The sequence below is a fragment of the Lepisosteus oculatus genome, chromosome 13 (assembly GCF_040954835.1).
Source record: "Lepisosteus oculatus isolate fLepOcu1 chromosome 13, fLepOcu1.hap2, whole genome shotgun sequence".
In the NCBI taxonomy this organism is placed as follows: Eukaryota; Metazoa; Chordata; class Actinopteri; order Semionotiformes; family Lepisosteidae; genus Lepisosteus; species Lepisosteus oculatus.
The window spans coordinates 28,169,938-28,182,258 of NC_090708.1; the positions used below are offsets into that span (position 1 = coordinate 28,169,938).

Here is a 12,321-nt window from a genome sequence, read left to right on the forward strand (position 1 = left end):
ATACTAGTCTGCCTGGATACTAGTCTGCAGACCTTACTGTGAGGGTTATCAATATATAAGGTATATAATCTCGAAGAGATGCAAACACAAAGAGATACACAACAGAGAATATATGTCAATATATATTGTTCGGTTACCAAATCGCTAATCAGTGTTATTACCCACTGTTACTCTAAATTCGGAAGTAAATACATTACTCATGAATTAAATTGATAACAACGTGTGTTGAGGTACAATTGAATTCTCGAGATGCAATGTAGAACATGGGGTTTACTTATCCACTGTGTATGGATTTGGAATTTCCCGGCACGAGCACCAAACCAGCTGAAAGGCTCTGTTGCAGCCTCTGTTCCAGTGGTTGTCCAATGGGCGTTGTCCCGGCTTCCTCTGGCTACCGGCCAACCAGTCGAGGTGCAGCTCGGAGTAGGACAGGCGGAGGAATCTGACTGCAGCACGCAGGGCAGTCGTTGCTCCGAAGGGAATCTACCAGCAGTCCGGCTGGCTAGTAGAAATTCTCCTATGCACAGAGTGTGACCGCAATCCTCACAAGTCACTCTTTTGCCTGGGAAGAAGCTGGTTCGTTCCCGGTCCAGCGCTGCTTCTGAATAAGCTATTCAGGTTGTCGACAAGGGTCCAACTGTAGGCTGCCGTTGATCAAGCGGAGCATTTACGTTGGTAGAATTCTGAGTACATACGGCCTCATGCTTAGAACAAAGTCCAAGTCTCTTTGCAGATAACAGCAGTTGTCACTTGATTGTCTCTGAGGATGTGTGAAAATGGCCAAGGAGAGCCCCGATCTGAGCTTGCGCTCCCTTTTTGACCAAGACACAGATGTGTGCTGATTGGTTGAGAGTTTGGCGGGCATTGGAGACCCACATGGTATTACCACGCCCTGCCAGTCCCTGATTGGTTGGTCAAGGTGAGATTTGAGTCACTTACTCTTGACGCTGTAGCGGCAATGCTAGCTAATAGAAAGAATTAAGTGTTCTGAGCTTTCCCAAATGAGGCCCCATCTCTGTTCAAGGTTTCCTTTGATAAGGGACAGCTCCCAAAGGGGGATGCACTTAGCTAAGCCTGGCTATCATGATCAATGGTCATCCATTGGCGCCTATCTGTCTAGGGAGTGCCAGATGGACATCTGGACTGCATTCCTAAGCATCAGGAGTAAGTGACTCATAACTCACCTTGATTAACCAATCAGGGACTGGTAGGGCCGAGTAACCCATGTGGGACTCTGATGCCCATGGAACTTTCAGCCAATGAACGAGCTGAAGTTCCTCCAGGTAAAAACAGGCAACACAGAGGGCCTGAGAGGATTCAGGAGAATTTCGTAGAATTCTGTGGAAAGGGAATTCAAAGGAGAATTCCAGGGCAGGACGGCCCAGGAGCAGAAGGCTCCCAAGGGCAGGACATTCTCGCAGCGCGCCTCCTGACAATCCTGACTCAGCCCGGACAACCACGGAACGGCCAGTGTGTCCGAGTGCCAGAACTTTCCTTTGTTCTAAGAGTCTAGAGCGGAGTTTTGCCAGAGAGTAACCAAAGGATCCACCCGAGGTTAGCACCAGCAGCAGGCCTCGTGAACAGGTCAGAACTGTGGACAGCTGAATCACTATTCAGAACTAGCTCTTCATCAGGAACGAACTGGTCTTCTTCCTGACTTGCTGGGACCCACAGTCATCTTTTTTCTTGTGCACAAACTTTGCTAGTTAAAGCCAACACTATCTAGCCGGAGATCTGAATCCCCAGAGATTGGATGAGTATTCAACTTCAATGCATTACAGCTCGAGAATTAAATTGTTATCCCGACCAGTTGATATCAATTTAATTCCTAAGAGTTATGTACTTGTTTTGAGTATGTAATGTAGAAGTTATAACCAAGTGCATTTATGAAACGGTCTAAATGAATGATATACTGAATGTATGACCTCTTGATATACATAACACTTCGTAACTGACTGAATATACCTTTTGTATTCTGATAACCCTCTCGATAAGATCTGTTACATGCATATTCTATGCATTAATAAATGTATCCTCGTGTATTAGTACCTGTGTGTGTGCCTTGTTTGAGTTATATCGCATGGTTGGATTCTAAAGCCATCAAAAGAATCATTTTGTGAATTACTGCTACAATTAATAATTGTCCCAGTAAATGCCCAAACCCAACAGAACTGGTGCCTTCAGAGAGCACACTACAACACTTAGGAATGCAGTTCAGATGTCCATTAGGCACTCCCTAGACAGATAGGTGCCAATGGATGACCATTGATCATGAAAGCCAGGCTTAGCTAAGTGCATCCCCGTCTGGGAGCTGTCCCTTATCAAAAGAAAACATCTTAAATCAGCCTGCATGAATACTTTCTCTGTGGCTGCACCACAGAGATGGAGGGTGAGATGGGGCCTCATTTAGGAAAGCATACCAACGCTTAATTCTGTCTTATTTAAAAGCATTGCCGCTATACAGTGTAGACACAGACTCAGACAGTGGCATGAAATTTGGCACAACCAGCACACCGGGGGGGAGGGAGGGAGAGAGAGAGATGCAAAAACCATGCTGCGCCAGGCAAATACACAATATTAATGTAGGGCTTTCGGGCACACATGGATTGGTGCCCTACACCCTGCGGTACTGCTGTGTACATACAGTATAAACATGTTGTGATATTTAGAAATATAAAAAATGTCAATATTAAGCCAATAATATTTGTTATTTTAGTTTTTCAAAGAAATTTTTATTTGTTAAAAGAAAACTCATGGCGACAGCTGGGTTTGAACACCTGACCTCAGGGTTATAAATCAGTCACTTAAGCTATCTAAGTAGCAAAGCTAGTGTGGTGACATCAGCACCCTCACTGTACATAGCAGGGTCCTCAGCTGTCTGGGCTGAGAGAGGTCTCCTTTAGCTCATGCAGTTAGTTCCCTTTTACGCCGGAGACCCGGGTTCGCGCCCCAGGTGTGGGGATGGAACGGGCGGCGGGGGGCACGACCCCGCACAGAACAGTGACTATCACAATGTCACGTGACAACCACACGCATAGCCATGGAAAGTCTCATACTACTGTTTGTGCAACAGTACATGGATATAGTTATACCGTTATTAATTTATTTAGATACGCAAATCCATATGATATTTCCTATTAATAAAATTCTAAAAGTATTCTTTTGTTTACTCCGATAACGAGCATATTCGCAGAAAAGGTTAAAATGATCACTTTTCACAAAGTTCCTAAACGTACAATAATACTGTCAGAAGGAGCACGTAAAAATGTTTCCGAAATAACCACATGTATGAATTTGATACTTAAAATGTTTAGGGAGAAACGGAATATTGGTGTGTATTTTTTCTTTCAACTACCAAGACCAGCCATATCCAGTACAGTTTACATGCAGTGATATGTTTATGTTCCTAAATTAATATCTTTTATGAGCATATGAAAGGCATGGTGAATCGGAGATTCTCAAGACTTACTTTGTATGATTGGAAATGAATGTGTGATCGGATCAACGAAATGCTGTGGTGTTACTTTTTGTCAATGAAAAAATAAAGTCTTTCTGTTTACAAAGACGGTTACAAAGAATGTGGTCCAGGGTAATACATTTACAGCTTGTCCAAGGTCATTCAATATTTATACTATTAGTAATACCTTCGGGAAAGACTTTGATGCATAAGATATTTCTGCATAATTAGAATATTTATTATAAAGGTGGTAGGTTGTGTACTTTTGTTCAACTGAGCAATCTTGCTTTCACAAAAAATGCCAAATTTTTACTTTATAATGATTGACATGGTGTAATACGCAATTTAAATTTAACAGTCTAAAGAGTTTACAATTTAAATTCTTAATTGAATAAAGATTGTCCCTTAGCAGTGATCGGGATTTGAAACCGGGTGTTTTCTGGCGACAGCTCAAATGCTGTACATTAGAGGTTAAGCATTATTAGCTCCACCTGGTGGTGATTCTGGATTCTATTATCTTACTGCGGTATTATATGGTATGACGCGATAGAACGCGCTATGACCCGCTATGATGTGCTGTGATGCAACACGCCCACCGCGTTTTACCGCGGCATACCCTGCTCGTTTTGAATGGATGTATCTGTATTTTTCATATTGTGATATATAAAAATAATAAAAACGTTCATATAGTATACGTATTATTTAGTATATTTCAGTGTTAGAGAAAGTTTTTATTTGTTAAAAGTACAACTGGTGTATTGGCAGGTAGTCAAACCCTTCTAGCTGGCAGGTGAAAATTTTACCACTAAACCAAAATGTCACTTGGTTTTGACAAATATATTTATATCCATAGATTAATTTCGTTAATGACATTCAGACACTTATTTTTTTTATTTTCAGTTACCAAAAGTTCTCTTTAGATGCATGATTCTATATAAATATTAAGTGAATTTAAATATGAAGGACAACAGATTAGATTAAGATAATTTTTTCACTAAAATCTAATGCTCCACAAGTCCCATCTATCAATCATCTTTGGCTAGTGAAGGAACAAGTAATAGGTTTATTCCATGCTGAAAAAAAGAAGAAAGAGAACACAACGTTTCGGCCGTGGAGCCTTCTTCAGGTGTGGTCACCTGAAGAAGGCTCCACGACCGAAACGTTGTGTTCTCTTTCTTCTTTTTTTCAGCATGGAATAAACCTATTACTTGTTCCTTTGCAGCCTACGCATGCTGACGCAGCTACCCACCTGAACTATCTTTGGCTAGTGAACATTCTTTGGGCCGTATTGAGAATCAGACCAGATGACAGCAAACTCATAAATGGCATGAATTTTGATGTGTAATCTGAGTGCCTGCATCAGTGTTTATAAAAATATAAAATGTTATATTTTCAAAAAATTGGATTATTAGACCAAGAAAAAACAGGTTAAATGAAGCTAATGTTTCATTAACATCTAATGCACCCCAAGTGCCACCTATTGATCTGCTTGATCAGCATTAAAGCGCTAAATTCAGATGGCCAGAGCAAACTTCAGCATGCTGCAGTTTGCTTATTGCTGACGCAAGGTTTGACACACATTCTACATTTTTGCATCTATACTGCCATTTAAGAGAGACCATTGAATTACTGTGGAATGTTAATATTGTTGCTATAACTTTATTATTGATAAATGATAATGTTTCTGCTTTCAATCCATTTCACCAATTTACTTGGATGCCAAGATATTTACTAAAGTGCATAATGCTTGATGGATACAGTACATGTAGCACATATTGTCACACAGGGAAGACTCTCAGTTCAGGCTAGTATCTTGTAAGAGGAAAGGACCTAGTATAAAGCTGTGTATGTCAGCTCACAAGCTGGAGAACCACAAAAGGCAGCATGGAGGAAGAAGAACAGAGAGATAAACCACAGAGAAAAGAGTGTGAAGGGCAACCAATAACAACAAAGAAAAAGAGTTCTCCCCAATCAGTAATGTTGTGTAATATGTATCCAGGGAGCAGACCGCCATCCATTTTTAATAATAATAATAATTGCTTACACTTATATAGCGCTTTTCTGGACACTCCACTCAAAACACTTTACAGGTAATGGGGACTCCCTTCCACCACCACCAATGGGCAGCATCCACCTGGATGATGCGACTGCAGCTATAGTGCGCCAGAATGCTCACCACACATCAGCTATTAGTGGGGAGGAGAGGAGATTTATGAAACCAATTCATAGATTGGGATTATAGGAGGCCATGATTGGTAAGGGCCAATGGGAAATTTGGCCAGGATGTCAGGGTTACACCCCTACTCTTTTCAAGAAACATCCTGGGATTTTAAATGACCACAGAGAGTCAGTCAGGACCTCAGTTTTACGTCTCATCCGAAGGACGGCGCCTGTTCATAGTATAGTGTCCCTGTCGCTATACTGGGGCATTAGGACCCACACAGACCGCAGGGTGAGTGCCCCCTGCTGGCCCCACTAACACCTCTTCCAGCAGCAACCTTAGTTTATCCCAGGAGTCTCCCATCCAGGTACTGACTTAGCTTCAGAGGGTTGCCAGTTGTGAGTTGCAGGGTGATATGGCTGCTGGCTTTTTAACCACTTTAATCAACTTTATTCTTGTGCAAGCAATTGGAGCAAGGTAGGGCACACTCTGGATGGACCCAGAGAAAACCCTCACAAACATGGGGAGAAGATGCAATCTCCATGCAGATAGCAGCCCATGAATTGATTAATGATAAAATAATCACTACATTATAATTTAAGGATTTTTAACATATGGTAGTAGATAAGAATATAGCTCATTTCCAAATGTTGCTCTGAAAATATTTCCTGATTATTTTGGCTATGAGTAGCCCCCCTTCTCATGCTTATAGGAAATATGTTACAACAACCTGTAGCGGCAAGACTTATTAAAAATACAGGAATTAAGTTTGCTGCTCCCTTGCCAGTCCCTCTCTCCTTCATCTCAGTGGTTCTGGATACAGAGAGGCCATTCCATTTGGTTCACATTTAAGGTGTTTTTCTCCATGATTGAGTTTTCTGATAAGGAACAACTCCCAAGGCTGAGATTCACCAGTCACCCTAATAAATGGTCATCTCTGGCACCTTACTGTCTGGGAGATTCTAAGGGAGAGTCGCATCCCAGGATGTTGACAACCCCTAATATCAGAGAGCATGGTTACTCATCCTCCAACTCGATCAGCCAATCAGGAACTGGTAGGGCAGGTTAACCCCACGTGAGTAAAGGCCAGTGAGTGCCAGGACTTTACTTTGTTCTTAGAGTCGAGAATGGAGGTAGCCGCCCGTAACCAAAGGATCCGCCGAGGTTAGCCCAGCAGCAAGCCTTGTGAACCGCCGGTGCCCCACCGTGAATGCTCGCCTGATAAACGAGTGAACTACGGTCGGAGCTGTCGACAGCTGGATCTCAGGATTCAGGACAAGCACTACATCAGGAAAGAACTGGTCTTTTTTCCATCTAAAGAGTGTGACTTGGTTGGACCCACAGTCACTTTCCATGTGCACAATCTCTGCTAGTTCAACCAACACTAACTAGACAGTCTTCAGAGAGCCCACTGCAAGCGTGTCGCAGCAGGAATCTCTCCCTCCTTCTCCCCCACCTCACGCCGAACCAGCACAGCCTGGCAGCAAGCCAGAGGATGCCAATTGGATGTGGCAACAGCCTGCCACTGTTTCTTTGTGTCCGTGGGAGATCTGGATCAACACAGATTGGATGAGTATTCAACTTTCTGCATTACAGTTCGATAATTCAATTGTTACCTTAACCCCAGTTGATATCAATTTAATTCCTATGAGTGATGTACTTGCCTTTGAGCATCTAGTGTAGAAGTTGTAATCAAAGTTCATTTATGAAACGGTGTAAATAAATGTTATACTGAATGTATGTCCCTCTTGGTATTTGTAACTCTTCTTTATTGAATATAAACCTTTTGTATTCTGCTAACCCTTACTCTTAAAATCTGTTATGTTTATATGCACATTTTATGTATTAATAAATGTATTGTTGTGTATTAGTATCCGTGTGTGTGTGTTGCTGAGTTATCCTGCAAGGTTGTTTTTCTAATAGCCATCAAGCAATCATTTTGTGACTTACTGCTACAATTAATAATTGTCCCAGTAAATGCACAAAACCCCTACAAACCCAATAAGTTTATTAAGGTCAAGAAAACAAGAAGGCTAAACGATATAAGTATACACTCACAAAATTATGAAAATACAAATGTTCCCCAGGATTATGTGAACATTTTAGCAGTATTGCTTCCTGTGCAGCTAACATTTATAAGAGTATGAAACACAAAAATAAACAACAATTTTGGTTTCATTATTTTGTGCCTGTTCCCTCTAGTTCTCATTTTTTTTCTCTATGGATTAATAAGAGATACATCTATAACTCTGACCTTAGAAGATTCTGGTGTCACCGTGAAGAGCTGCCCATAAAGGCAGCTGAGATAAGAGAAAGAGTTTCTTGTCCAACAGGTGCGTCCAGGGCTGAAAGAGACCAGTAAACAGATTCAGGCTCCAGGTATGTGAACTGATTTCCAAGGCTATAAAGTGCGGCTGTAAATGATTAACTATTTTTTAAGATTCCTCTAATTTAAGAAGAAACACATTGTCACTTCCTGCATTTCTCATACAACATATTATGAGATTCCTTTCATAATATAAAAATGTATAAAACAAGTTTCATTTCTACCTAAGAAAACTTGAGAAACTAATAAAGCTGTGCTTACAAAGATTAATTGGAAATATATTTTGCAACATCTGCACTCTGAACAGCAAATCAATATATCTTTGTAATAATAATAATAATACATTTTATAATGTTTCTATACTATTTACACATGGTGCCTATGTACACTGTGTATTTGTAATGTAAATATTGGTTATGTTGAGTTTTGCTGCAAAGAAACAGGTAGACATTTATGTGATCATTGCTTAATCCATTTCATCTCTGTCTTCATCATTTTTTTCTAGAATTCTTGTCCCGTACTTCCCCTTTTCTCACTTCCCCATACCCAATTTCCAATCCTATTTTTTTTCTTTTGTTTCTTTACCCTTGGTTTCCCGCAGTCTTCCATATTCTCCCACACGCCTTTATTAGAATTAGCCTTTACTTCTTCCTATGTACCTAAGGTATGTGTCAGAGTTTATCATTTCCTATTTCGAGATTATGTCTTAGACTTTGAGATATAGGCAGGCCATTTCAGTACAGTGCACTTATACAAATTGAGATGTAAATAAATAAAAATCTTTATAGCAAATATATAGTTTTCACAGCAATGAGATTAACAGGTCAAAGTTCAGTTTTACCCACCATCCAACCCAGACTGAATAAACATTATTTGATACAATCCATTTAAGGGTCCAATTACACCAGTGCCATTGATAATAAGCTGTGCTGCCTTAACTCCTTTCCTATTGTTGTCACGGACGTCCAAAGGGACTAACCGTGGGGAGCAGGAGAGCGGAAAAAGACCCATATGCGTAGCGGCGAGACGGGAAAAAGGCCCGGGCTCATAGTGCAAAGAGTTCAGGAATGCCGTATAGAAACCTATGCCCTCAGGGAGCGGACGTGGGGCGCCCTGGTGCTAGGCGGGTCTCAGGACATCCGAACGTCAATGCTGAGCGAGGACAGAGTGCAAGACCCGGAAATATATAGCCCAAGGGAAAGAGAGGGACAGGAAGGACAGCAGACCGGAAACTAGGGACAGGACAGAGAAGGAGTGCCCTCTGGTGGCAGAGGGCGTGACAGTACCCCCCCCTTCATGGGCGGCTCCCGACGCCCATACAAATAAATAAGCTGCACAGCACTGGGGGGAGGAAAAACCTCATTTAACTGAAAGGAAACCTCCGGGAATCCACGGCTGAGAGCTACCCCTTCCTCCGGGGTATAAACCTTTATTGGGTAGAGGAAGGGGGGGTAGAGAAGAGCTCCGGAGACTAAAAACAAAAAAGTACACAAGGACAAACACAACAGACAAAAACCTGGGGAAAAACCAGGTAGACAAACCACAAAAAAAAAAAATAGGAACCAAAAACAGGTAGGAACCAAAGTTCCGAGACACAGAGAGCAGGGGGGACCAAAAAGGAGGGGAAACCAGGAAGAAAAAAATCAAAACAAAAGGCAAAAAACAAGAAAAAAACCACAAAAATCCCGGGGAAAAATACCGCAGACTGGGCAAATGGCACGTTCACATTCTAACGCTGATATCGGAGTGGACAACCTGAGGAAAGCCAGACCGAAGTCCGCTCACAGACACAGATGCCCGGAATGATATCCAGCAAAAGAATGGAGGAACGGCAAATGGGCACGTTCGCATACTAACGCTGATATCAGAGTGGACAACCTGAGGAAAGCCAGACCGAAGCCCGCTCACAGACACAGATGCCCGGAGTGATATCCAGCGAAAAGCATGGAGGAACGGCAGAAAGCTTACCATTCTATCACTGATATCGGAGAGAGCAAGACCAGGAAGAGCCAGGCACGAGAACCCGCTCCAGACACAGAAGCTCGGAGTGATATCCAGTAATAAGAATAGGCAAGCCAGCTCAACATTCAATCACTGATATCGGAGTGATCTACCCGAGGAAAGCCAGGTACAGGACCCGCTCACAGGCACGGAAGATCGGAGTGATATCCAGTGATTAGAATAGAGGAACTGAAAAAAAAAACAGCCCAGAGAACAAGAAAAAAAAACTGCGGCAAGACAAAAAAAAAAAGCCGCTCGCTGGGTCAGTAGGTGGCTCAGCATTCTGTCACGGACGTCCAAAGGGACTAACCGTGGGGAGCAGGAGAGCGGAAAAAGACCCATATGCGTAGCGGCGAGACGGGAAAAAGGCCCGGGCTCATAGTGCAAAGAGTTCAGGAATGCCGTATAGAAACCTATGCCCTCAGGGAGCGGACGTGGGGTGCCCTGGTGCTAGGCGGGTCTCAGGACATCCGAACGTCAATGCTGAGCGAGGACAGAGTGCAAGACCCGGAAATATATAGCCCAAGGGAAAGAGAGGGACAGGAAGGACAGCAGACCGGAAACTAGGGACAGGACAGAGAAGGAGTGCCCTCTGGTGGCAGAGGGCGTGACAATTGTCTCCCATACTGCATAAACTATTCAATTGAAGATTTGTGTTCATACGTATTAAAACACAATGAGATTTACTTAAATGTAAAAAAGTGAAAAAGGCTTCTCAATCCAGGCTACTTTCCCCTGAAACCCTGTGTTGGATAAATCGGAAATCGAATGAATGGGCGGAAAAAGTTGCTAAAGTTGCATTATTGTTGCTAATGGAAAGTGGTTCTTTTGGAACATTCTGATACATAAAAAGAGTTAAATCTAGCAATTACTATGTAAACATCTTTAAATGTGAGGGAACAAATAAAGATTTATTATTTGCTGAGAAGAGAAGAAAAGAAACACAGCATTTTGGCTGTGGAGCCTTCTTTGGGTGTTACACCTGCTACCTACTTGAACTATCTTTAAATCTGTACTCTCTTTTATGTACTTTATATGTCTCTTATGATTATGCTGTATATGTATTCTATATTTATTTTAATGATAACCAGGGTACTGTGTTTATGTATAAATTTCATTTTACAGAATGCCATAATTATATCATCAAAACAAGAAAAAGGAGAAATTCCATACAAAAGAAAATTTCTGAGCCATGGAAAACCCCAACACCACTTTACACACTGAATTCATGTTAATGCCAGTGCCAGGTCTGTAGGAGCATCACGATCCACTCTTCATCTACTTCCTCATCCTCTTCCTAGCCACCTTCCTGGGTAATCTGCTCATCGTGGTGTTAGTGGCCCTGGACTACCGGCTCCACACACCCATGTACTTCTTCCTCTGGAACTTAAGTCTCCTAGATATTCTGCTGACAAGCATCATCATTCCAAAGTTGTTAGCAGTGCTTCTGGGTCATAACAGAACCATTTCCTTCACTGGCTGCTTTGTACAGATGTACTTTTTTATCTCATAAGGGGCTACTGAAATATTACTTGTAGCAGTCATGGCTTATGACCGATATATTGCTGTAGTGAAACCACTTCATTACAACACAATCATGAGCGTCAAGGTCTGTATTACAATGTCATACTCAGTCTGGGTGCTAGGTTTTCTTTTGCCTCTTTTGTCTGTAGCGCTGGCAAGCACTTTACCATACTGTCGCTACAATCTTATCCTGCATATTGTCTGTGATTACTCTACTGTAATCTCATTAGCCTGTGGTGATGTTACAGAGCAAGTAAATTTTGCGTTGATTCTTGCCATGGTAGTTGTGTATATGCCCTTTCTGTTTGTCCTGTGTTCCTACTACAGAATTGTATCTTCTGTAATAAAACTGAGAACTGTGGAGAACAGGAAGAAGGCCTTCTCAATGTGCTCTTCCCATGTAATTGTGGTAATAATACACTATGTTTCCACTGCAATGGAATATATTGCATTGAGAATGGAGCATATATCTTCTGGTGGGCTCATATTTATTGGTGGGCTGAATTACTTTATCACTCCTTTAGTCAACCCTATCATTTACAGCTTAAGGAATGAAAAAAATAGGGCAACAGCACAGAGATACTTTAGCATCAAGGCTCTGTTTCACTGGAATGTAAGGAAAATTGTTACTGCAACAAGATAGGGACTGCAACATTATTTTTATATTTCGGGGTTAAAAATATCACCATTGATAAATGTATTTCAAACCGCATTGAAAGTAAAAGGTTCACGGTAATGTGTAAAACTTTCAATTTACATCACAAAATAAACACAATTTCCAGGTAACATAATCTGGATTTAGAGTGAGGCAATAAAACTTCCAGTGAGGTGAAGCAGCCCTATTACATTGTC

The 12,321-nt window shown here is 41.7% G+C and overlaps 1 protein-coding gene across 1 annotated transcript; it reads left to right on the plus strand.

Annotated features, from left to right (window-relative positions):
- Positions 1-6,745: 6,745 nt before the first annotated feature.
- On the plus strand, positions 6,746-12,112 carry LOC138242268 (olfactory receptor 2D3-like). Its single transcript, XM_069197761.1, is given in 3 exon segments — positions 6,746-6,751; positions 11,201-11,578; positions 11,933-12,112. Coding segments are annotated over 3 exon segments (564 nt in total).
- The last annotated feature ends 209 nt before the right edge of the window (positions 12,113-12,321 follow it).